The sequence below is a fragment of the Penaeus vannamei genome, chromosome 13, assembly GCF_042767895.1.
Source record: "Penaeus vannamei isolate JL-2024 chromosome 13, ASM4276789v1, whole genome shotgun sequence".
Lineage (NCBI taxonomy): Eukaryota > Metazoa > Arthropoda > Malacostraca > Decapoda > Penaeidae > Penaeus > Penaeus vannamei.
The window spans coordinates 29,285,389-29,312,888 of record NC_091561.1 but is presented as its reverse complement, the minus strand read 5'-3'; the positions used below and the strand labels follow the sequence as shown (position 1 = coordinate 29,312,888).

Here is a 27,500-nt window from a genome sequence, read left to right as displayed (position 1 = left end):
CCACGCAAAGAAAACATATACCATTATTTCTATTAAATGACCCAACGTAAGCATCCTCCCACCCACTGCCCTCCTCTGCTCACACTGTCCGCGTGGTCGTCTCTCACCGGCAGAGGGAAGTATGCACTGGGACGACTTGCACTTCACCAAGTCGTACGACGCCAAGGAGGCCTACTGCCAGAGCAAACTGGCCAACGTCCTCTTCACGCGGGAACTCGCGCACAGACTCAGAGGTGAGTGTGGGAGACAGTGCGGCAGATAGGTGGGTATAGGAAGAGGGAGATGGAGATGGGAAGAGAAAGGAAAGAAAAAGGGAGAGGGAGATGGAGATGGGAAGAGAAAAGAAAGAAAGTGGGAGAAGCGGCGTGAGATGAAAAGGCAGGGGGAATGAGAGAACGAGAGGAAGAGGGAGAGAAATGGGGAGGAAGAGGAGAAGAGAAGAGGATGGGAAGAATGAGAGATGGAGAGGAAGAGGGAGCGGTGACTGTGAGGGAGAGAGGAGGATAGAGAGAGTAAGAGGGAGAGTAAAAGCGAGGAGGAGGGGGGGGGGGGGTAAGAGAGAGATTTTTTTTCCAGGTTTTATTATCGTTAGTTACGATCGTTCTTCCATTTGAATGAATAGTGATCACGGAGCACAGTAAAACGCGATAAGCAAAAACAATTTTAAATACAGGGTTTGCAATGTGCAGAATCATTGATACTGTAAAAAATGAGGCAGTTGGTTCCAGATTTTCGGTCCACAGATTTTCAAATGCCGTGTTCTTGTTTTCCCAAAAGTAGTCTTCTGACAGACTAACGACCGTACCCCTTGCCTTGGGCATCGCCCTCGTCTTCGAACCGATGCGACCGTCGCAAGCTACAACGGACGTAGTCAACGCCGTATCCCGAGGCGCCTTCCTAACGCGACCGCGATTGCTTAGAATGTGAACTGCCAACCTACGCGATTTACCTTACTTGTAATTTGCTGGTTCACAGTTACGAGGGTTACTAGTAGGTTAATTGTTATATATCAATTTCAAAATAGCAGTGTTAATTTCAATTAATATTTTGGAAAGAAATTGCTAACATAAAATATAGCTTTTGTCACACTTGCACCTGATATTTGCAACCGTTGCAGGTATTCGCAACTTGTTTTTGCCGCGACCAAAATTCTGCAATTTCCGCATCTGATTATGGCGATTTCACGTTTTCCAAGATGGAAACCTAAAAGACACGGGATTAAAGTTCTGATCGGAGACAAAAACCTTTATATGGATATTTTAAACATATAGATCTCTTACAAATAAGCTAATTCTAAGCCTCACCATAGTTTGGAAATTATATTTTGATTCAGTATATTTCTACTGTATAGGTATGTACTGACATTGAGATTAAACTTGTATAGATTTTTTAATCAAATGCTTTCAGTCGGTTATACTATAAAACTATCAAAAATTCGATACACATGACTTACACCGATGTTTGTTAAAAGAAAAGACTTCTTGCATAGACATAATAGCACCGTGTAAACGGACCAGAATGTTATTCTTAGGGTGTTGTCGAGGAAGTGAAAATTATGACAATTACTATACACTGATGACATAGCTAATTGCCGGGTAATGTTATTACAGCAAGTGCCGTGATAACCTTAAAGGTAGGCTTGGCGCACCGACAAAGGTAAACAACTATGGAAAAAATTTACTACTGAATATTGTAGTTAACTAGACAAGCGCAGTTGTCTAAGAATTACACCTTTGGGTATTTGATATTCATTCATCAAGTACTTGTAGTGAATTTGGTTATTAATATGCAATACATGGTGTAATAAAGAATCCTACGAAATATATATATATATATATATATATATATATATATATATATATATATATATATATATATGTATATGTATATGTATATGTATATGTATATATATATATATATATATATATATATATATATATATATATGTATATGTATATGTATATGTATATGTATATATATATATATATATATATATATATATATATATATATATATATATATAAAGAATTATGGGAATAACTACAAGTACAAAAGCGACATGCATCTGTTATTACTTTTGATCTGCATGGTAACTAGCATATGGTCTTAGAATACATTTGCCTCGTGCAAAATAGTAATAATGAAAATAATAATAATAATAATAATAATAATAATGATAATAATAATAATAACAATAATAACAACGATGTAATAACAATAATAACCTAGAAGCACTCAGAGAGTGCATACCTCCGCCATGGTAACAGTGTCACTGATGCAATAAAGATATTCACATTTGAAAAATTGCATCAAATTTACCTCTTTCTCAAGTACGCTGGTGACGACCGCGTTACCCTATCTCGCAATGCTAATGATTCCTTAAAAAAAAATCCTGGATCCAGATCACCACCAAAATTTGTTAGCATCTTCGTTGGGTTAAGACACACTGGTAAAAAAAATCTTTAAAATCTATTCATAACTTTTTGAGTTATCCAGCAAACCATTTAACCAACAATCTAACCAGTGCTACCAAAAACATAACCTCCTTGGCGGAGGTAATAAAAAAATAAAAGTAAAACGTCTAGATATGTAAAGCCTCTGAAAAGTTCGGTACTGCTAAAGTTTAAAGTCAGTGCTCGCAAAATCACAAGACTGTCAGCAACATTCCCTTTAAAAATAATCTACTCCATTTTTATATCATAAGTACATTCTGGTAAATAAATGTCAACTTCGACTAAGATCATTTATTTATTCATTTAGTTATTGCAATTTTTTCTGCCGCGTCAACATCCAAGGCCATTAGCGGCGTTTTCAAAATATGGCCATCGGGTGAGGCTTGGCGACGAAACCCCCGGTAAGGAAGTGTTTTGGTTCATAAGGCCATGTTTGTGGATTCCTAGAATGATTAATGGCCAAAACAATTAAATGTGCCAAACATGAAAGGTAATAAAGCACTATGATAAAGTTTTGGGCTGAAAAGGTTGGAAATGAGTTAACGATTAGAACAATATCTTAGATGTCAAAGGTTGTAGTTCCCTACATGGTAGTGAAAATGGTAAGGAGGGAAGAGCAAACGGAGTACGAAGGCCGTTCAGGACTGACACAAAGCCAACCTTTAATCCTTTCAGCACGGCTCTCACTTTAGGATGTGAACAAGAAGAGAAGGAGAGGGAAAGGGGGAAAAGAAAAGACCTTGAAAAATTAGTTGAGGCGGCAGCTAAGGTCTAAGGTAGGGGTGATCCTCTACATTGGGCCTCAGTGTCCTAATCCCCCCCCCCCTCCCTCCACGACATCAGAGGAGGGTTCGATTAATAATAATTCCATTCTGAAGTGCGCTTTCGCATTTGGAGCCATTCCGACTGGGGATACGGCCGTAGAAATCAATTGTCCTTTGTAGATTTAATATTTAATCAGGATATTGTCCCTGTATGGACTTATGAATGTGCTCTTACAAGATATCCGTGGTGGCCTTTCAATTGTGTGGTTTATGAGAGGGGCAATGTATTTTAAGTATATTTAAATAGTAGTTGACGACGTTAAGAGGCCTCATTCTGTACAGCAGCAGTCTTGTTTTAAGTAGTTTAGATGCAGCATCAGTGGCATGCTGCCAATGAATAATAGGGGCGCCAAAGTAAATTTCCACATGCCCGAGTTGTTCGTTAGTGAATTAAGATTATTCTTCAAAGATCTCAACAATACTTATCGCACCAAATTAAGATTTCAATGAAACAAACACAATATATTAATTAATTACGTAATTCGACAGTCAACCTTCGAATTGATATTGATAATTCATATATAGCAAACTTTCATACGTATAAAGATTATCAGTGATGATAATCAAGTTAATTTGTTGTGTAATTCTTTCTATCAACAGCTAAACTTCGACTCTAGTGTTATGCATGGATGATAAATAAAACGAAATACAGCTGCAAATTTTTAAAAGTAACCATGGAAAAGGGCGCCATTTCAACCTTGTGAACCCCTTGCAATCTCAGCACGCCCCTGTAAAGTATTATACCTCGAGTCTCAAGGGTCTTATCTGTCAATGCATACTCCCAAGATTTCTTCATGAAGTGCTTAGTTCTGAAAAACTTTCGTCGAGTTCTTTAATTGTATCACGGTAGATATTTAAATAAGGTTTTGGCAGCTGCCTATAGAATTACATTGCAGATTCAGTATGAACCTGCAAATACTTGTGTGTGAGTCTGTTACTTTCTTATAAACTCATACGTTGTTTTCAGTCATTGGCGTATTGAACAAGACAGTTTTCGTTAATCTTAGATTAATGACTATTGTGAATGAGATCGAGCCCAGCACAGATCCGTGTTGACGATTCACTCCCACGAATTCTCATTGACGGGATTCTTGTCGCTGCACAACTTCCAAAGCGACAATTATAACAATGATTTCTTAGTTTGTTAAGGTTTACACGGCTAACTAATCACGTGTAGGTTTGTTTAGTTATGCTATTATAAATTTCGTTTGCAATTAGTAAAAACGCAGTTTCGGGGAATAGCCTACTAATGAATGTACGTTGCCTTCTATTTCTAGTTTGTTACGATTTTCTTGAGACATACAGTGTATTGTAGGGAACTGCATGATCGGGCTATTATCATTTCATATGCAACTTCAGATTAGCAGACTGGTGATATGACATGGTTCCAAAAGCAATCATTGGTGACTATGGATATACTAATGGTGGCTCAAATATTGTGCAAGTGTGGGGAGATGGGCTAGTAAATCGAAATGCAGAGCCATCTCACCCCAACGACATTCTTCTCAGCGGGCATTTAAATTCAATGGCCATCTCCACTCCTGCTTGTTGGCCGAAAACATTGTGAGCCTTGTCTTCGTTGTGCTTTGTTGCGATGCGGACCGAGTTCATGGATAGATAACAATGTCTATTAATGTTAACTGATACACAGGCAGTGAGAGGGAGAGAGAGCCGGAGACACATTGAGAGACAGAAAAGCAATGATAAATGTATATACTCACTGGAAGAAATGCTAAGACAGCAGCAATAATAAATGGTTAATGGTTAATGGTTAAGATAAATGTGCTAGACATCTAAGGTCATATAGCACTATAGGAAAGTATAGTAAAGAGGGATGTCAGGTGACAGTTGTAATGTGTCAACTATCTAGAATATTGTTGAGAGGTTGAGGATGAGGGAAAAGATTATGGTGGTTTAGGTTAGGGAGTTAGATCAAGTGAAGGATATTTATGTGTCTGAGGAAGGAGAACAGGTTGTCGAGGCAGAAACTGTGAGATTCTGTAAGGATGTCTGATATGTTGGGAGGTCGGTGAAGGGAGGATAGGTGTGGAAAAGCAGAGGTACGTGCTGTATTAAAACGTGGACAGGACAAGAGAATGTGTGGGACTGAAATAGGGATGTTACATAGAGGACATAGGGGCGGGTCTGAGCGTGACATCAGATAGGCATGTGTTAGGCGAGTGTGGCCAATACGTAATCGTGCAAGGGCAGTCTCCCAACGTCTGTTTTTGTGAAATGGAGCTGACCAAGAGGAGATTGATGGTTTTACGGTATGTAATTTATTGTTGTGGAGTCTTGACCAAAAAGATTGCCATCGGGTATACAAGAAAGTCTTAAAGTGGGGGTAGTAATCTGTAGCTGGAATATGTGAGAAGCGTTGTTGAGGTGATGAGGACATTGCGGCATATCGTGCAAGAGTATCTGCCTGTTCATTGCCAGGGATTCCAACATGGCTGGGTACCCAGCAAAATCTGACAGATTTGTGACGTGTGGATAGATAGAACAACCAGTTCTGGATCTTACTGACAAGGGGATTGGTCGAGTGCATTGACTTTATGAGGGTTAAAGAATTACGGGAGTCAGTAAAAATAGTAAAAGAGGAAGAGGTGGATGAATATATGCGTCTTAAGGCAAAAAGGAGTGCATATAGTTCTGTAGTAAGGACACTAGATTCAGGAGGGAGGGTGTATTTGAAAGTGCAATTTGGGAATGTTACTGCGAATCCAGCTCCTGAGATGGATTTGGAACCGTCAGTGTAAACATGAATGCTGGAGGAATGAATGGAGACATGGTCAAGGAAATGAGCGAGAAGGATAGAGGGGGGAATATCTGATTTTGGTGGGTCAGGGAAAACTGAGGAGCAAATACTGGGGTTAGGTATAAGCCATGGAGGAATGGAATGGACAGACAGTGGGAGAGGTCGGAGATGAGGGAAGGGGGAATGGGAGAGGAGGGTATCCATGCGTACGGGGAGAGGAGTTGGTAAACGTGGAGAAGAGGTAAAGGTATGAAGTAAGGATTGTGGAATAGTTAGTTTGGTAAGGGAAAATTGGTGAAATCGAGCACAGCATCGGAGAGAGAGAAGGGCTCGACGTCGAGAGAGGGACGGCATGCCTGATTCAGTATATAGGCTCTCAACTGGAGAGGAGCGGAAGGCGCCTAGGGCTAAGCGGAGACCGCTGTGGTGGACTGTATCAAGGTGAGCAAGAAGAGAGGTTGAGGCAGAGGAGTAGATATGGCATCCATAATCTAGAGTGGAGAGAATCAAAGTAACATGAAGATGGAGGAGAGTTTTGCGATCTGAGCCCCAGGAGATATGTGAAAGCGTTTGTAAGATTCGGAGGCGACGTTGAGCTTTTTCTTTGATATACAAGATATGGTCTCGCCAGGACAATTTGGAATCAAATATAACGCCTAGGAATTTGCCAGAAGACCGGTATTGGAGTGGAGCATTATATAAGAAGAGTGGGGGTTTGGGGACCGTACGTAAGCGAGAGAAAAGGATGGGGAAAGATTTAGAGGTAGAGAAGCGAAAGCCATGGTTGGTGGCCCAAGAAGTTACTGATGTTATTGCAGACTGAAGGAATTGACAGAGATCTGGTATGGATGTGCCAGATGCATAGATGGTTAAGTCATCAACATATAGTGATGCTCTGGCTCCTGGTGGTAGGACTGAGACTATGTCATTTACAGCAAGAAGGAATAAAGTGGTACTAAGCACACTTCCTTGTGGGACTCCTTCGAATTGAGGAAAGGATGATGAAGTGGAAGAGGCAATCTTGACCTGGAAAGTGCGTTTAGAAAGGATTTAATGAAAACACCCATGTTTCCACATAAACCTAGGGAGGACAATTGTTGGAGGATATGGTATCGCCATGTGGTGTCATATGCTTTTTCTAGATCAAAGAAAATGGCTAATACGGATTCATGGCGTGCAAATGCCGATGTAATGTATGTCTCAAAATGGGCAAGTGGGTCTGCTGTACTTCGGGCACGTCGGAAACCAAACTGGGAAGGGGAAAGGAGATTATGAGATTCTAGGTATCACATTAAACGGAAGTTAACCATTCGTTCTAGTAGTTTACACAAGCAGCTAGTTAGAGCTATGGGGCGGTAATCTTGGGGTAGGGTACCTGATTTATTGGGTTTTAAGAAAGGTAGGATGAGAGCATCTCGCCAATGAGAAGGAAAATTTCCTGTCGTCCATATGTGCTTGAAAATAGTTAAAAGGAAGGATAGAGAGGAAGATGGGAGGTGTCGGAGCATACGATAGTGAATGCCATCAGGGCCTTCATGAGTGTTGCGGCACGACTGTAATGCAGCGTTGAGTTCAGAAGAAGAAAAAGGGGCATTATAGGACTCATCAGAGGATAGGGTGAAGGTAATAGGGGTGCGCTCCTTGATGGTTTTAATGGAAGAAAAGTGTGGGGAAAGGTGAGAGCCACTACTGACCTGGCTGAAATAGTTGCCCAGTTCATTAGCTACTTCTACAGGCTCAGAGATGAGAATATCTCGAATATGGAGGACGGGTGCAGGATGGGGGGGATGTTTGCCTGATAGTTTATGGATCCGTCGCCAAACAGCTGAAATAGATGTAGAAGATGTAATTGAGGAAACATAATTTTGCCAGCTATTTGTTTTGCTGTTTTTAATTGTACGGCGAAGATGGGCAGATGCTCTTTTAAAGGAAATAAGGGCTGATAGCTGGTGAGGGGTGCCTCGTTTGTAGCGATAGCTGTTCCAGGCTGCTCGTTTTAAGCGGAGCGCTTTGGAGCAATCAGAATTCCACCATGGAACACATTTAGAAGTATAGGGTCTTGAAGTTCGAGGAATGGCTGTATAGGCAGCTCTTAGGATCGTTGTTGTAAAACAATGTAGCATATCTGAAATGGACAGTAAGGGGGGTGGAGGGATAGGTATAGTAGAGAGTGAAGTGAAAGTATGCCAGTCAGTTCTATCGAAGCACCAGCGTGGAGGATTAGGAAGTGGTACATATGAAGTAGGAGAAAGGAGTATTGGGAAGTGGTCACTATAGGGGAAGTGGTCTAGAACTGACCAATGGAAATCTAGATGTAAAGTAGGAGAGCATAGAGAGAGGTCAAGGCATGAAAAGGATTGTGTGCGCATGTCAAAGTGTGTGGGGCGATCTGAATTAAGAATAATTAGGTTATTTGTGAAGAGGAAGCGTTCTAGAGATCGGCCTCGGGAGTTGGTGGTAGAGTCACCCCACAGAGTGTGGCGGCAGTTGAAATCACCAACTATGAGGAAAGGTGGTTGGAGTTGGGAAATTAGAGTGTCAAAGGCAGTAAAGTCAATGGGATGGGATGGGGAGAAGTAGACTGAAATCACTGTGATCCAGCGGCGAAGAAAGATGCGAATAGCTGTGCACGGGACCGAAGTTTGTATGGGAGGTATGACATAAGGTGTTTTATGATGGATAAGTATAGACGACACATAAAGGGAGTGTGGGGAAGAGATAAAATGGTAATTAGGAATTGGAATAGGAAGGTGTGTGAGGAAAGTCTCTTGGAGGCAGATAATAGATGGATTATAAGAAGCAAGGATATGACGTAGGTCTGATCTATGAGAGCGGAAACCGCGAATATTCCAATGTAGAAGAGCTATACCCTAGTTGATTTATGAATGATAACACATTTACGTGTTGGGGAATTTGAAGGGGAAGGAGCTAGGGGGTGTAAAGGAGGGATATTAGGAGGTAGGGAGTCTGGAGAAGGGCATTGTTGTGCCATGAGTGATTCTCGTGTGTATCCTGGAGGGAGTGCAAAGGATAGAGGGGATGGAGGGAGGGAGAATGTGCCTATAGTTGGGGTTGAAGGGGGTGGGTTGTGTTGGGAGGGAGTAGATGTGTGGGGAGTGTTAGTGTTAGGAGGATGAATATCAGAAGGATGGATAGTTGGAGTTGAAGGGGATGTGTTGTCTTGGGAGGGATTAGGAGGAAAGGGTGTAGGGGTGCTGTGAGTAAGAGGGGGATGCATATCAGGAGGATGGGTATTGGGAGGATGGATATCAGTGGTGGTTGGGATTGAGGGGGTTAGGTTGTGTTGGGAGGGAGTAGGAGGAAGGGGTGTAGGGGGAATATTAGTAGGAGGGTTATGAATATCGGCAACCACTTCAAGTGTGGAAGGAGCATGAGTTATGGGATTTTGTGTCTCAAGCATATAGCTTTGAATGTCATCCATTGTTTCTGCAGTGGAGTTTGTTGGAGAGTTTTGTGAGAAGGTAATTGTTTCTGCAATGGAATTGGTTGGAGAGTTTTGTGGAATAAAGGTTTTCTTATGAGGGGGGGAAGAGGAGACTGGTGTCTCAGGAACAAAGGTATAGGTAGGTGGAGGTGATTGTTCTGTAGGGGAAGAAGGGTTAGAACGTTTAGTCTGTCTACTGCGGGTAGTGCGGGGAGGGAGAGGGGTTGGTGTTGGGGCTGTAGTTGAGATAGGAGCTGTGGTTGAGATTGGGGTGTCTGGGTTTAGAGTGGCAAAGGAATTGGTCTGAGGGATGTAGAATGTAGAAGTGGAAATGGGGACATTTTTGGGTGGAGGGGGAAGGGCTGAGCGAACGATGTTGCTAGAATATGGAGTATGAGAGAAACCTTGTCGACGTGCTTCCTGTCTGGCTTCACGTAAAGTGAGACCATTTTTGTATCTGAGAGTTGCTACCTCAGATTCAAATTTGTAAGTGGGACAGCCTCTATAAAATACATTATGGGGGCCGCCGCAGTTAGCACATGTTCGTGTTTGTGCTGAGCAGTTTGATCGATTATGACCAGGTTGGGCACATATGGGGCATCGGTCTGTGGAACGGCAATGTTTGGCAGGATGTCCAAAGCGCCAACAGTTTTGACATTGACGTGGAGGGGGTTGGTATGGTCGAACAGGGAGGGATTGTCCACCAATGTAGATACGTAAGGGAAGGTCATGTGTACAGAAGGTAATTTTGGCAATATTGGTTGGATTCTTTCGTTGACCTTTAGGAGGAATGGTGTAGCAATGTACTGATTTCACATCTTGGTCTTTGAGGCATCCTAATAAGTCTTCTCCACAGTCTGACCAATCTTTGGTATCGACTGGGCAGTTTGCTGGGGAGAGAGAGACAGTTCCGGTACAGGTATTAAGGGTTGGATGAGGTTCTGCAGGAATGGGGTTGCCAGAATGATCAGTTAAATTTGACAGTGCTATAGATTCAGTTTCTGATCTGTTACCAGACGGGAGCGATCGCGTCTGGTATAGAAAGGGACTCTACCTACTTGTTTTTGGAGGCATTGTTGAAAGAGAAGAGTGTTGCCTGAGTAAGGAGCTGTATCAGGGATCACGAAAAATCGGTCCCATTTAGCTGGGCTAAACAGAGTATTTAAGATATCTGTAGGGTTGGTGGTGGTGGATAGTCGGGGACGTGTGGAAGAGGGAGTATTACGGAATGATGGAGAATAAGGTTGCAAGGTAGTAATAAGGGAGGATTGGTTGTTTGATGAAGGTTGCAGGGGTGGAGTTGAATTTGAGGAAGTTGGGTGGGTAGGAATGTCTTCTGGAGATTGATTCTCTGCTTGGGTGGGTAATGCACTAGTAGGCATTGAGGAGTGGGCAGTAGTTTCAGTGTTCGGAGCCGTGGTCAAAGGAGAGCTTGGGTTGGGGCTATTTGATAAAGGGGCTAGCCTCATAGCCTCTAATAAAGGGATTACATTCTCATTACTGGTCATGGGGAACCTGGATTATGTAAATAGGCCTATTCGGTCCACCTCCTTTCGCTACTGAAGGTAAGGGCTAAATTAGTCAGGAGTACCGTGCCCATAGTTCCCGCAGGCCGTTCAGGACTGGCACTAGGTCAGCCTTTCATCCTCTCAGCACGGCTCTCACACCTTAGGAAGTAGATAGCAGAAGGGGATGGAGAAGAGACGGAAACAAAAGCTGGAGAAAAAAAAAGACCATGTTGATTAGTTGAGTCGAGGGCTGAGGCCCTAGGCAGGGGAGATCCCTGTATTGGGTCTCAGTCTTCGTCTCCTAAGCCCCCCCACGACAACAACGGGCAAGGGATTGGGGGGGAGCAATAATAAAGAAATGTTGTATAAGCGTCCCCTAAACACAGTATATAACGTTCCCTTCCCTCTTCCCTAAGCCACGGGAGTGACGACCTACTCCCTCCACCCCGGTGTTGTGCAGACGGAGTTAGGTCGCCACATCCACGAGTCCGTCAACTCCTTCATCCACTGGGCCTTCCACTTCTTTGGGAAGTTCTTTTTCAAGACGGTAGTCCGCGGCGCCCAGACGACCATCTACTGCGCGGTGGACGAGTCGCTTGCCACGCAGTCGGGGAAGTATTACAGGTAAGGGGCAGAGATTTAATAAAGTTCACATGTGTGATGGCTCGCATGTGTATTCGTTATTCTTTATTTCCAGGTTGTATATATTCCACTGTGTGATGTTTATAGTAGTATTGCTTTCTTTGGATTATTTTTTTTTTTTTTTTTTTTTTTTTTTTTGTAAAAATATGAACTGAATTTCCAGTCACTGCTTAATTTCTTCAAGTTGGTTTAAAAAATCATGAAAACATAACTGTTTAACCTAATCGACTTAATAAATACCCGATTGTTCAAAATGCAGATACATTTTTTGGTGTTGGAGGGGGGAGGGGGAGTGGAACGCAGTAGTATATGTGCCAGTTTCCCATCATCAAAGCTTCATTTGAATGTAAAAAAAAAAAAAAAAAAAAAAAAAAAAAAAAAAAAAAAAAAAAAAAAAAAAAAAAAAAACACTTCTACCCGTCCATTTAGTATTTTTTGCCGTCCTGTATCACATATTTGCACTGCTTTAGGTTCTTGACTCTTGCGACGATAGCTTAATGGTACAAAATGTTCATCACACATACAATTTAGTTTTGAAAGTGCAATGTATTCCAGTGACTGTGCAGAAAAGAGACCACACCCGAACGGTCTGTCGGATGAGGACGCCAAACGGCTGTGGGACACGAGCTTGCAGTTGGTTGGCCTCGATCAGTATAATGTCTAGACCAAGGTATCAATTGACGCCTTATTACACCTGATCACAAACGCTGCTCTTCATATCGATTACTGATTTCCGGCGTACGATTTGCCCTCACTATACTTGTCCTTCCTTTAAGTCGTGTATCGTTCTTTTGTTTGCATGCAAAACTATTTTAAGATGTAATGGTGGCAATAAAGATCTATAGATTTTTCATTAATAAAATATTTAAGTTGCATTGTTTTATTTCCTCAGTGCATTACACTTGTACACACACACGGCGCACTCGCGACCGTCAAAATGAGGAAACAAAGATACCTCTTTAAATAACCTGACAAGCTTCGCCACAAGTTCCGGGTTGGCTCGCTGGGCTGGTCATGAGTGTGTTCGGGATGCGTCTCGAATGAGCCCCAGGATTGCATTTGCATTGGGCATTCTCTGGACTTGCTCAAGTTTTGATGTATGACTTTGTGGAACTTCATGCATACTGAACAGAAAAGTATGGTTGCACGAGTAATGGCTGCCCGTGACAATCGACAAACATCACCTGTACATACTAATAGCAAGGTGCAAGGGGAGGTTCAAAAAGAAAATGGTTTTGTCAATATCGTGCAGAATATGACCAAAGGTCTGAGTTTTTAAACATTCACATTGAACAATCTTACTATCTTTATAAACCTAAACTGCATGGGAAGTAGCTAAGGCCTCAAATCAGTGATCAAAAAAACTCGTTCAGGAGGTGCCCGATGGGCACCAATTCTCCGGGCAAAACGGACAGGCAAACCAACAGAGTGCAAAGTCCGCCGGGCACTGTTCGATTATGAGTTCAGGGCCTAAAGCCTTCACACGAACGGGCATCATCGGCGGGCAAAGGAGTGGATACGAGCAAGCTTTATACAAGTCGTAAAGACCTTGGGCACGAGGTCACAGGCGGGTAAACCACTCGATAAACAAGTGAGGGCCTATCCACAACGCGGAAACTACAATTACAAAAGCGCATTGCATGTAAATTCAAACATTCACATAGTACATGATTCTTCACTATTTGAAGTATGCATTACCTTTGATGACCTAGGCGGTAATCCGCGTATCTGTTGCAATTTTTTTTTCTGCCCGTGTTAACATCTAAGGTCATTAGTGGCATATTCGGCTGGGGAAGGAAACGCCCAGGTAAAGGTCAAACAGCATTGTGATAAAATAATGAGGGGAAAAGGGGCAAATAGTTAACGATTATGGCAAAAATGTTAGATGTCAAAGGTTGTAGAGGTATGAAGTATGGTAGTGAAAAGGGGAAAATGGAGAGACTAACGGAGGCCATTCACGACTGAGACAAAGGCAATCTCTACACTTTTCAGCCCGGCTGTAACACTTTAGGGTAAGGACAAAAGGGGATGAAGAAAAGGAAAAGGAAATTGGGAGAAGCAGCAAACCATGCAAAATTAGTGGAGGCAAGGGCGGAGGGCCAAGGTAGGGGTGATTTTCTGATCTAATCTGGGCCTCAATGTCCGTCTCGTAAGTTCACAGCTTGTATCATCTATACAAATTCCTGGAAATTTTACCTTTCTCCACAAATTCCTGGAACAAATTTTACCTTTCTCCACAGATCTAGAGCATGAAGAATATTTTCACTCCAGCTGACCGATTCTCAAGTAAGGTCATCAAGTGATACACAAATTCCTTGAGTGATTCCATAATTGATTTAAACTAAACTGAATTTGGTAACCATACATCATACTTTTAGATTATTTCATGACCTTTTTCTTTTAAGAGCTGTAGCTTCATACATTTCAAATCCTTGTATTCATGGGTTATTTTTCAGATTCCTGGAGGTAATACCACATTTTGCGGATCAAAAAAGGCACAGCACCCTTCAAAATCCCACAAATCAAAGCAATCTTTTTAACATTTTGAATGTATGGATAATGGAGATCTTTATGAATGAAAGTAGCTCATTTTCATATTCTTTGGCATCTAATAACATTGGAATAACAGTTTTGAAGGTTGAAGAAAAATTCAAGATACTGATAAACCATGTATTTGTGTTTGAATACCAGGTCCCTAGTAATACCCCTCTTGGGCACCAGGTAACAATCTCACACGCCAGGCTGGGCAGCACATGGGCACCAATTTTAAACACCACTTTGATCTTGTAAAGCATTTATACTAATCAGTTATACCTACTGGCTATGATTTAATTCTTGGGTGACTATTCTATAGATATAACTGGGGCTATTTAGCATATGTATAATAGCCCCATCACAAGCAGTTTGACAAACCACACCTTAAAATCACCGTATACCCTTGGAATTACAAATTCAAAAAATAATTATAAAAGGAATAGAATGTGTTTGGATGTGGAATAGGCAACCCCTATCAGTCTAGACTGCAATCTTTCAGAGTTGGAGGATGTAATGCCGTGTCAAATAGATTCACCTCAGCACAAAAACAGAATATAAAAAAGAAAAAAGAAAAAAAAAAAAAAAAAGAAAAGAAGGGAGGACCTACATCCTCGAAGGCGTATCATTACAACCCCAACCCACAAGAGCATCCAGGCTCAGGTCATCTGCCTGTTGGGAAAGAATAAGCACCAGATTGCCCTTTGATCCCCCTACGACCTGCTATTTGTTTTTCCTGGTCCCAACCCGTGCTACCCGCCCCAAGGACAACCACACTAACTGCCACACTTGTGTTCTTGGCTCCTTGCACCGTACAAAACAATAGTAATAGTAAATCTTGGTCTATGGGGATTATTACCACAGTAAAGGATATGCCGACGTGAGGCGCCAGAAGACATAAGCAAGCCCACCCAGAATGGACTGGAAACTTGGGAAGTGTCCTAATGGCCTACTGGAATAGTTTTCCATTTAGTTATACAAAACTGGTCAGTAAAATATGTACCATTACTGTGTAAACTTTAAAAAAAAAAAAAAAAAAAAGTGCAGATACCATTTTTATCTGCAACCCATCCATATTAAATTATCAATTCTCTGAAGAATATCAAGATCGTCTGAACATATGAATACATATTAAACTATACGATTATTCCTGTGCATGGTACATTACTTCACTGTCCAAGTGGAGAAAAAATATAGCCCTTTCAAAAAGAGGGGATTAATCATCACTGGAATGAACTTTGTATTTTTAACTTAAGATTGCTCTTGCTGCATCAAGTGTAAAATACATTTATAAACACAAGAGTGAATCTCTCCAATAGTAAACAAAAAATACAATGCTTGGCAATGCCCCTAACCCTTTGCAGCAATGGAAACTAAAAAAAAAAAAAATAAAAAAAAAAGTGCACCCACAACACCACAGGTGATCAGAACTTGCTGTCAAGCCTCTTGGTTTTCACTTTTACATCATAGAAGACGACTTCTGACAATAACAAAGAACCAATTATAAATGTAAAAGCAAGAATAGAAAAAGACTTTCCTAAATGAGCAAGTCTCAACAACCGTCTGCATCACACTAATGGTTCAAAGAGGATGACCTGCAAGACTTCACTGTCACTGACAACATTGCACTTTATAACTGCCACCAAAAACTGAGCAAACCTTTTGGCTTCACAACTCATTTCAATTTATCAGTCTTGTTACTCAGAATAATTAAAGCAATTTTTACAATTCCGATAAATAAAGCCTATCAAACAAGTAGCTAATAATCTTTGAGCGAATCTTTCAAAATTTCTTCCATAGCATACATGCAAGTTGAACACTTACAGCTGATAAAAGTCATTCAAATTCATACAGAAAATTGTTCAGAAAACGTAATTTCTTTATAAATGGTCCTCACTTGTAACAGCTATCTCCCATGAAGCTTCAATTTCCAGGACATTCTACAAAAGAATATTCGTATAAAATACATCTTAATAGCAAAAGTCTTCATGGCATTCAGCTGCTCTGGCTGTGGACCTCCAACACTGTGGCCAAGGTTGGACGATAGACAATGTCAGTGAAACTCTTGCAAGTTGTGGCTGCTTCTTGTACCTCCTATTATTTTTCACTGTTTAGCCCCAGCACCCTGCAACAGATAAACATGATCATTAATATCTCTGCCTAAATGGAAAGTAGATTAGTTTCTCTGACATGTAATTCATGTCTTTAAATCAGCTTAGAGAATGGAAGGGGTGGAAGGGAATATGAATTTTTACTGAATATATATTCATCCAAATCTCCATACAGTGGGACCTCCACAATATTTCATCTTAAAACTGTCATAATATATTCAATCATGAAAATGGGGATTGTATTCTTATCCTGATAAATTCAAGTTAACTACTTCAGTACAAAATGCCAAATCTTATCAGCAAATAGTTACTAGTACACTGACCAAAAAATAATACAAAGCCTTATAAATACAGAAACTTTTACATCTCCAGTTCAAAATGTTTCCCAACCAAAAATATTTTTGGATCAACTGATGTCCAAATTAATATTGTGATTTTTTTTTTTTTTTTTTTTTTTTTAGTAAAAAGAAAAAAAAAATACAATAAAAATAATTACAGATCTTTCACAGTTATTCACATATGCAAAGTAAGTACTGTATCTAGAATGTTCATATGTCTATTTGCAATACTGTTTAGGGCACTGACCTCACCAAGGACTATTTTTTCCTTCAAGGATTCTTAATCATCTTTCCCTCGTTCCCTTGAGACCTCAAACATATACAAAAGCCAAATTACATTTTATCAGAGAGGCAGATTCTCCCCAAATCTGATATATACTAACTTCCAAGAGAATGTCTGCACTATAAGCAGATAAGTGAATTCTTTATTCATGACAAAGTACTTTTCAAAGACTAGCTTTGAGAGAAGCCTTAAAATAGCTAGGGGATATTTTCAAGAATAAAACATCATTCATCGACTGAAGGTAAGTATACCTGCCCTGAGCACAATGATTAGTTCAACTTTGTTTACACAGCAGCACCACAAGTTACCAAGGAGTCAATTACTTGGCATAACTTCACCTATCTACTCATTTCCCATCCCCCCCCCCCCCCCAGTATCTTTATTAGTAGTAGTATTTTTCAAGTTTTAATAATAAAGTAAAAAATGCCAATATTTAAAATGATTCTAGTACAAGAAATGAAAATTCTCTTCACAAAAATTCAAGGAATGGGGTTAACATATGATTAGGAAGGCATTTACTCAATCCAACTGGCAACTCACAAACTGATTCATGGGAAAAAAGTGGTGTAAAGAAATAAATAAAAATATTGTATACAAGTTTTTAAAACACCAGACATGTGTAAACTATATTATCAAGTACTAGCTAACAGCAAATCTGAGTATCCCACTTTTCATTTTCCCGAGACTGGAATCACAGTAACCAACTCCTCCTCATACAAAATTAGAAGTGCGTGTACTTGTCACCAAATGCATTAATATGCCATATATCCAAACTGTATTCTTGGCTTTTTTGCGAGGTCAGTTCCCTTCAGTATATAACCTGTCCCCACTAACCAGGAAAAATTCGCATCTACTCCACTTTATCTCTTGTACATCATCTTAGCCTAAAGATCTTACATACGTAATGTATAATGTGCTTACAATTTTAAAATCACAGTGTGGTATTTGTACTAAATGATTATTATAGGGCATTCACAACATACACAATATGGGTTAGAAGATGCTTTGTAGTTACCTAACTTTATTTGCTACTTTTTCAATACCTGACATCACCTTTCACTGTCACTAATGTTGCATAATTGTTCTTGTGTGTGCCAGACAGGCAAGTTTATGTTGTATGTGTTAAGATGCTGAAAAGAGAGAGAGAGAGAGAGACAAAGAGACAAAGACAGAGAAAGAGACAAAGAGACAAAGACAGAGAAAGAGACAAAGAGACAAAGACAGAGAAAGAGACAAAGAGACAAAGACAGAGAAAGAGACAAAGAGACAAAGACAGACAAAGAGACAAAGAGACAAAGACAGACAAAGAGACAAAGACAGACAAAGAGACAAAGAGACAAAGACAGAGAAAGAGACAAAGAGACAAAGAGACAAAGACAGACAAAGAGACAAAGAGACAAAGACAGACAAAGAGACAAAGAGACAAAGACAGAGAAAGAGACAAAGAGACAAAGACAGAGAAAGAGACAAAGAGACAAAGACAGAGAAAGAGACAAAGAGACAAAGACAGAGAAAGAGACAAAGAGACAAAGACAGAGAAAGAGACAAAGAGACAAAGACAGAGAAAGAGACAAAGAGACAAAGACAGAGAAAGAGACAAAGAGACAAAGACAGAGAAAGAGACAAAGAGACAAAGACAGAGAAAGAGAAAAAGAGACAGACAGAGAAAGAGAAAAAGAGACAGACAGAGAAAGAGAAAAAGAGACAGACAGAGAAAGAGAAAAAGAGACAAAGACAGAGAAAGAGACAAAGACAGAGAAAGAGACAAAGACAAAGACAAAGACAGAGAAAGAGACAAAGAGAAAGAGACAAAGACAGACAAAGACAAAGACAGACAAAGACAGACAAAGACAGACAAAGACAGACAAAGACAGACAAAGACAGACAAAGACAGACAAAGACAGACAAAGACAGACAAAGACAGACAAAGACAGACAAAGAGACAAAGAGACAAAGACAGAGAAAGAGAAAAAGAGACAAAGACAGACAAAGAGACAAAGACAGACAAAGAGAGAAAGAAAGAAAGACAGACAGACAAACAAAGACAGAGAAAGAGACAAAGAGACAAAGACAGAGAAAGAGACAAAGAGAGAAAGACAGAGAAAGACAGAGAAAGACAGAGAAAGACAGAGAAAGACAGAGAAAGACAGAGAAAGACAGAGAGAGACAGAGAGAGACAGAGAGAGACAGAGAGAGACAGAGAGAGACAGAGAGAGACAGAGAGAGACAGAGAGAGACAGAGAGAGACAGAGAGAGACAGAGAGAGACAGAGAGAGACAGAGAGAGACAGAGAGAGACAGAGAGAGACAGAGAGAGACAGAGAGAGACAGAGAGAGACAGAGAGAGACAGAGAGAGACAGAGAGAGACAGAGAGAGAGACAGAAAGAGAGAGAGACAGAAAGAGAGAGAGACAGAAAGAGAGAGAGACAGAAAGAGAGAGAGACAGAAAGAGAGAGAGACAGAAAGAGAGAGAGACAGAAAGAGAGAGAGTGAGAGAGAGACCACAGAAAGAGAGAGAGAGACAGAAAGAGAGAGAGACAGAAAGAGAGAGAGACAGAAAGAGAGAGAGACAGAAAGAGAGAGAGACAGAAAGAGAGAGAGACAGAAAGAGAGAGAGACAGAAAGAGAGAGAGACAGAAAGAGAGAGAGACAGAAAGAGAGAGAGACAGAAAGAGAGAGAGACAGAAAGAGAGAGAGACAGAAAGAGAGAGAGACAGAAAGAGAGAGAGAAAGTTTTTGTACATGCAAATATATGTAACAGACCTGTGCAAACAAGGGTATATGCAGTGGCAATTTGATGTCTGAACTAATCATAAAAATGATGTCTTGGGTATATAGTTTTTTCATCCAAAACAAAAGGTCCCCAAAGTCTGAAGTCCTATTACTCTTTTATAGATGCTATCTGATACCTTAGATACATATTGGGACTTTTTTTTGGGGGGGGAGGGGGGCATTTTCTGCATTTGCTAATAAAGCAGCAACAATTGCATTACAGTGAATTTGACAATTACAAAATGTTATAGCATGAAAGCAAAAGAGGATGAGCTATATATTTGTATTAATTCTTCTGGTAATACTAACATTTGTGCATGTCAGTGAAATCTGACAATAAAGCATGTTTCCTTCTGTTATGGTTTTAAAATTTAATGATTGTTCATATTATAGTCTTGTAAACTACTGATAGAAAAGGGAAACTATATGTATCTAAAATATACATTAATTTACTTTGGTCACTCATCTTTCATATACAATGGATATGCATGATCATATACACTCCTATCAGTTTACCTAATAGTTTTAACATACTGCTTATTCTTAAATGTCAAAATAGCCTGTAATTGTGAACAAATATTAAATAGAGGAAAGTTCAAGCCTCTTGTTGGCCCCCCAAATAAAGTTTGTATCAAGTTTGTGTTAATTCAGATTCAGTATTAGTATCGATATTTCTGGACATACTGATAAAACATATCAAACCCATTCTAGAGGATTTCCCAGTAAAAGACCTAGGATCCTTCACATTAAACTAGCTAAAGCAACAGCCTAAAAGCCGTTACAAAGATTTGGAAGGGCTTTGAAGCCATGCAGAGCAAGCTAGAAGAGGGTTAGTCACAACATGCAAACAAATCATGTACAAAGAGAAATTACAACTATAGGTACATTTGTTACAAACCTTGATGCGTTTTAGATCATTAGTCATGAACTCTTAACAGGTGCATGTGTGGGATATGTATAAAGTATGAAAATGTAAAAGAAAAATTCCACTCCTAGTGCCTTGGCATCCTCATTAGAGTACTTTACGGTAAAGAGAGGAAAAGAGAATAATCCTGGGGAGAAAAGAAGCAGAAAAAAAAAGGGCATGAAATATATTTTCATGTGACTAATGGAGAATCTTTAATCATTTTTTTCCTGAAAGAGAAAAAGGGTTAATCAGGGGCAAATGCCAAACAAATTTAAGGCTAATAAACACTAAAGCTCTAAAAAGACAAAAGGAGAGAAAAATGGTCAAATACCAAAAACGAAGAATGCAGACAGGATATATCACCATGCAAGAAAAGAAAAACCACAGATAATGGCCATGTGCATGCAAACAATGTCTGAAGATGGACTCCTTTGTATTCATTACTGTGTTAAAGCCTCTTGGTTACTACACTAAAAACTTTATCCATGCTCCAATTCATGTATTGTAAGGGGAGGGTATCTAAAAAAATTTAAAAAAAGGGGTGGGGAGGAAAAAAATAAAAAACTTTAAATCTGCAAATCATAATTAAATATTGAAACAATACCCACAAAAGCAACAAGCTAGGAATCTCAACTGGAGTGCATCAGTTGGCAACTGGTAACCAAAGTCACAACAACAATGCAACTGAGGAGCAATTGAAATACCTTAAGGGTCAGTGCTTTTCCCTATTAGTTTTCCCAAAAATCCCTGAAAGACAATAAAAAGGGTTAACAGTCTGCAAAGAGGCCAAAAATAAGAAAAAACATCCGTGTACATAGACACCACGACTGATATCTAACAAGCTGTGGGTTAGTAATACACCTTACAAAGTCATGCAACAATTAGAAAACTAGAATATCCCACAAACTTGAACATAATTCATCTTGTAACATTAATCTGCAAGACGACATGAACAGGTTTACAATTTGTACTCAAATCTGCTGACAAAGACTTGCCTTTCAAATCACTTCACAAGTTTAAGCTTAAAAAATTGCTTTAATTTGTAAACTTGCTCAAATAACTTGTAAACTTGCAGGTAACTATAAAAGCAAATATACTTCCATAAATGAGGTCAACCACTTCTTCCCACATATTAAAAAATAATAAAAATGATGGCCAAACTCAAGAAAGGGTTAAAAAGCACTCACATTTCTACACACTGCACAATTCCCTCTATGCAGGAGCTGGGCTCAGTCAATTCTCCCAAGGGAAGAAACATCCCAGAAGCACCAAACAGTGGCAGACTGGTCATTGCTTTACTCGCTTAAGCAGGGCAATCCTCCCACAACTGAATACTTTTACTATTCCAGTGGTACCATTTTTTTTTTTTTTTTTTTTTTTCCCAATTTCACTTATTTACCTATTCACTTTTTTCAGGTATGCTTGAAAAGCAATGACTCAAAAGCCATAATGACTTTCAGAGACAAATACATACACTTGTATATTTAATCACTACTGCCAAAGGATTCTTTGCCTAAGCATCTGAATTTTGCTTACCACTTTTTGTACCTGCTTTTTTATCAACAGCTCTGACAATTGTTCCTTCCCTACTGGTACGTCTGCTGGGAGACTTACTAGCTTTACGAGGGGAACCTCGCAGAGAAAACTGCACAGAGGGACATGCAGTTAGTGGGGTGGCAATAGGACAGAACTTCAAAAAATGAAGTTTAAAGTTCAGGAAAAAAGGAGGTTTTGTTTGTAAAATCAACCAAAAAGTCAAGTTGTATAAGGCCTCTCAAGTGAAAATATAACAACTACACTATGTAAATTTTAGTTGCAGAAATCTTTAACCAGGGCTCAGTTCACATTGATTTGGCCATCAATTTTACTCAGCAAACATTAAAGTTTACCTGTCTTGGTAAGTGGCCTACTTAAATCACCTAAAAAACAATCCAGCATACTATGTAAAACTTTGCTAACCTTTAGGTCATAGCATATTCTATAAAATATGCCTTCTAACTGATTGGGGGGGGGGGGGGGGAATCATCAACACCTGATAGGCTCAGTATACACTACTAAAACCACATTCAGATGATGACATTTACATTTTACACCAAGCATTATAATGCTGATGATGACAGCTGGGAACAATCCGCATCCCTTACCCCGCCTGCAGATCCCACGTTCAATCCCTTCTTTATGAACTCACAAGAGGGATCTTTGAATCTACATCTACAGTTTGACAGAACCTCCAAACAGTAATCAAGTACTGTTATTTTGTATTAGCTGTAAACTACTCCTTGAAGCATGGCAACTGAATGAATTGAATTACTATTCCCACAACATATGTTAATCTTAATCATCTTTCCTTTCAAAATTTTGAAAATATATGAATATAACCAATCCAAAATGCAGATATTACAATCCTACTGATTTGTAAGCAGTTTTTCAATTGCCAGTTCTCCAATTCCTTCTTTGCATCTTATTCAGGATAATTAAATAGAAAAAAAATCCTTACAACTTTAAGTAACCAACACACCATGGGCTTATCAACTTGTCATACCAGGCACATGCACTATCCACCGAGTGGCTTTGTTTTTAATTTTGTTTACACATTAGATGGCTTGAGATTTGCTTACTACCAAGAAATCAATTACTAGGATTACCTGACTCACCCCTTTTATTTCATTCTTCAATAGGTAATATCAGAGAAGTTCTAGCAATGGCTTTTTGGTGACTTCTGGAACCATCTATATGTAAAACAAAGTAGACAGTGCACATACACATGCACTCCTGGTATAAGTGGGTTTCAAGACTGTAGTCCTGATACCTGCTTCAGACATTTAATATAAGAATTATTTTATTTATCACCTTCTTTCATTTGTTTCTTGTCAATCAAGTAATTTTATCAAAACATGTACAGGAATGCAAGCCAATGTAAATAAAACTAAAGCATTCATGGAAAAAAAGGCATTTCTTAAATTTCTATTCATTAAACTATATCAAAGCTCTTATCACAGGTAATCAAAAAGCTTTGAAATATTCTCATAACAATTACAAAAATCGATATTTCAATCTATTACAAAATACTATTCAAATCATTTAGTTTTGTGTGGAAAAAATCTAACTATGCCCCACGCCCTATCAAAAATATGTAACTTATAAGATTTACAATGACCAAGAAATTTGCAAAAAACTGGTAACTGTGCTAAATATTTAAAACGCCATGGTCAATCAGAACAGGTATTTTTATTTCTAATAAATAACAGGCAAAAAAAAAAGCCCATGGTGTGAATTTTGGTTTCCCTTAATAAACATGCAAACTTAGCAGCTCCTTTATAAACCTTTCCAAAGAAAAGGAAAAAATTCGAGCTTGGAAAACCCAATTGCCTCTTGCTTACCTTTCGCTTCTTTTTAGCTTTTTTTGCTGTTGCTCCTGACTGATCCTGAGAAAGGTTAGTGTCTGTGACTGAGGCAGAGGAAGCGGACATCAGACTGGCGGTGTCGGCACGCGAGGTGTTGTCCTGGGAGCATTAGTCAGCCAAGGTAAAGGGGAGAAGCATGCTTGGTTAAGACACCCAAACCCACCTCTTGTGTGCCCAAAGTGACCTCTTTAAAACCCTCACCTACACCACCATGACCACTACTCCACCACATCAGCCATACTCCTGATAAAAATATTACAACTGCCACATATGACCAGCTAGAGAATCTTTAAAAATTCCATACAAATAGAATATACAATTTACTTCCCATACACTAGGTATTGGTTATCAGGAATATAGTTGCGGTGCCAGGGTAAAGTCACTGACACATACATTAGTAGAAGTTAATGGCATTGATTCACCATGACATGCAAGTTGATCATTGTGCAGGAAAGAGCTCAGCCACATGGAAAAAGCTACATAAAATTTTGATATGACCAGCAGCTACATCTTGTAATAAAATCAGCAACCCATTCTTATAGGCAGTCTGTAAATATACAGCAATATAAAAGCCTAGGCAACATTCGCAAGATCTAAAGCCCTGCTAGTTATGTGAATAAATAGCACTGCTTGCTGAAGAAAGGCAATGAACTATCAATTCATAAGGACTAAGTAATTCACAGTTCACAGCCTGCAGGAGATTAGCAAGCAAGGTAGTACAGTACTAAGTTTCCCCTTTGGTACTATATAATTGTGAACATGTGGAATGTGCACTATTGCACTATAAAAGTGCATATTTTTACTGCCCTATGATATTTAATATAAGCAACATTCTACTGAATCAATCCCTGTCAATTAATAACAATAGTATATATATGTAAGTAGGCTCAATGAATGCAGATTGATGTGCAAGTGTACATCCTCCCTTTCTAAACTGCTGTTTTTATAAAAAAAAAAAAAACAGTAAGAATATGACATAGCATTTCAGCAAACAAATGATCAGTTTATTGGTATTAACACCAATGTGAGCGCGACTGACAGGGTGTGAGATGGTGTTAGTATGAATGTTGTAGACAAAGAATACCTTTGATTTAAAATGTTTAAAAAACTCAAAATTTGTGACACTTCATATTAGGCAAGATCCTATCAGGTATGCAACAAAACTGTTCAGACACCTATAAATTTTATAACTAAAAATAAAACTCCTAACCCTATTTAAAGCCTGTTACTATTTTTTTTTCTTTACAATCCCTCTCACATGAGTTATGATCATTATGTAATCCTCAATATCATACTGAGAGCTGATTGATGTCATGTGTGCAGCAGACATTAGTGCATACACCATATTCCTTCGTTCAGTTCCAAACAGATGTTTACGAACTAAATATTTGCAAAGGATCACACTCACTCAATTCATTCTAAAGTGTACTATAGATACTGACAATGTTCCAAGCTGCTTCCTATGTGCTCTACCCACCCAAGCCCTAGCAACTCCCTGCATACTCACCCTCTCCCAGATATCCAACTTTTCTCTAGGTGTCACAAAAACAATGTCCCATGTACTCACCTCTTGACACTGTTCCTCACTGGCTGGTCCATTCATACTTGCATTCTATTGAGGAAAGAAAAAAAAGTGTATTAATTGTTTGCAGACTTCACATATTATATGCTAAAGATAACAACTTCAATTTTTTTTTTTTTTTTTTTGGGGGGGGGGAAACAAACAAACAAACACACAAACAAACAAACACACAAACAAACGCACAAGCAGACACACAAACAAGCATACAAACACAAAGAAACACACAAGCAAGCATACAAACAAACACACAAGCAGTCACACAAAAAAATCAAGCATACAAACAAACACACAAACAAAGGCACAAGCAGACACACAAACAGACACACAAACAAGCATACAAACACAAAGAAACACACAAGCAGACACACAAACAATCAAGCATACAAACAAACACACAAACAAACGAACAAACAAACACACAAACAAACACACAAACAAACACACACACACACACACACACACACACACACACACACACACACACACACACACACACACACACACACACACACACACACACACACACACACACACTTATGCGCACACAGAAGATAAATGAACAAGGAGGGTTTAATCCCAACTACAGCTTCATCTAACCTTTGCCACTTTATTTTATCCTTTGCCACTTTATTCAGACTACCATCACTAAACAGGGTCATCTAATGTGACAATAGCAAGCAGTTATAAGAGACAGTCAAAGAAAGCTATAAATGTTATTCAAACATTCCATTAATCCATCTTTTTTTCCTTTCTTTTTAAACTAAGAAATTAAGTTGTCAGAATTTCAGAAACATTCAAATATTTGAATTAACTGCTGTGAATAGAAAATTACAAATATGTTCTCTACATATCTTGATCCTCTCTAATTTCTTGTGGATGGGACTGGAGATCATTCAACACCCGCAAACCAGATTTTTTTTTTCTCTCTTTGCCTAAATTAAAAACTTTTACCCTGGATACATAAACATTATGTATTTGTAGGATATTACGTTGATCTCCTGTTGATTTTTTTATAAATTCCTCACCAATATCATAAAATCTAAATTAAAATAGGTTTAGATGCATTACGACAATTTTATATATATATCTATGAAATCCATCGATATAGAAATTAAACATAAAACATTACCTATATACTTCATACAAACTGAGTACACAATGCATTCCACCCAACATGTAATGTACATTTTGTACATTACATGTGACCACAGGTTAAATCCAAATGTGACTAGGTGTCAATATGAAAGCAGTGATAACCCAGTATCTGCACAAATCATAATGCCTTCTAAGATAGTAGGGGGAGGTGGTTTGAAAAATAAAATGGGTTATAGATCAAGGGGAAAATTTCTAAGTTGAATAAAAAAAAGGTTAGTATTGTATACATTTTTTTTTTCTTTTCAGCTCCCTTCCAATTACTCATTACTTTCCTAATGACACCAAGCTGCATTCCAAATCTGTTTCCATTCATACACACACATTCAATACAAATGTGCATATATGTACAGCTACGTAGAAAAATATTAGAAAATCATGCTAAATATTCTAAGCAATGATACTTTTTAAAATGAAGTTAATGCTATGAAAGTGTTAGTATCCCTGATTTTCTAACTGCTTTTAAGTAAGTGTGACTTATCCAAATATTGCAAGGCATATTCCATCCCTTACTGGAATAAAATCAATAACTCAGTGAATCCGTATGAATTCCAGAACGACTATTCGAGGCATGAATTGGAACAAGGCAAATTTGAAACCCAAAATACCAATCCTTCCATAATGGAAGGTTCTGTTCAATACTGAAGGTTTTGTCACCCCCCCTTTTCTGTGTAGCTGTACATAAGATATTAGCATACAGAAAATACTGCAGCACTCCATGTGGTTATCCTTGATCCATTTGAAAAAAAAAAAAAGTGGGGAGACAGAACAGGAAAGACTAGAATTAGG

General features: G+C 39.1%; 3 protein-coding genes across 31 annotated transcripts in view; 1 reads left to right on the top strand and 2 right to left on the bottom strand.

Moving 5' to 3' along the window:
* LOC138863811 (uncharacterized) overlaps window positions 1-11,387 on the bottom strand; it is an 18,778-nt gene extending 7,391 nt beyond the window's left edge. Inside the window, exon 1 of the mRNA XM_070129147.1 lies at window positions 7,730-11,387. Coding sequence (XP_069985248.1) covers window positions 7,730-8,404 — 675 coding nt within the window. The 5' untranslated portion in view covers window positions 8,405-11,387. The remainder of the gene's footprint in view (window positions 1-7,729) is intronic.
* LOC113826886 (retinol dehydrogenase 13) overlaps window positions 1-14,760 on the top strand; it is a 38,416-nt gene extending 23,656 nt beyond the window's left edge. For all 3 annotated transcript variants that reach the window (XM_027379799.2, XM_070129145.1, XM_070129146.1), the window contains 3 exons: window positions 114-233; window positions 11,405-11,612; window positions 12,186-14,760. In XM_027379799.2, coding sequence (XP_027235600.1) covers window positions 114-233; window positions 11,405-11,612; window positions 12,186-12,294 — 437 coding nt within the window. In that variant the 3' untranslated portion in view covers window positions 12,295-14,760. The remainder of the gene's footprint in view (window positions 1-113; window positions 234-11,404; window positions 11,613-12,185) is intronic.
* Window positions 14,287-27,500, bottom strand: part of LOC113826878 (ribosome-binding protein 1) — a 78,078-nt gene continuing 64,864 nt past the window's right edge. For 13 of the 27 annotated variants that reach the window (XM_070129119.1, XM_070129129.1, XM_070129135.1 and 10 more), the window contains 4 exons: window positions 25,545-25,589; window positions 23,954-24,076; window positions 22,110-22,218; window positions 14,287-16,287 (listed from right to left, as the gene is read on the bottom strand). In XM_070129119.1, coding sequence (XP_069985220.1) covers window positions 16,274-16,287; window positions 22,110-22,218; window positions 23,954-24,076; window positions 25,545-25,589 — 291 coding nt within the window. In that variant the 3' untranslated portion in view covers window positions 14,287-16,273. Of the gene's footprint in view, window positions 16,288-20,564; window positions 20,719-21,277; window positions 21,321-22,109; window positions 22,219-23,953; window positions 24,077-25,544; window positions 25,590-27,500 lie in introns of all 27 variants that reach the window. The other 14 variants (XM_070129133.1, XM_070129138.1, XM_070129143.1 and 11 more) reach the window with 7 other exon arrangements.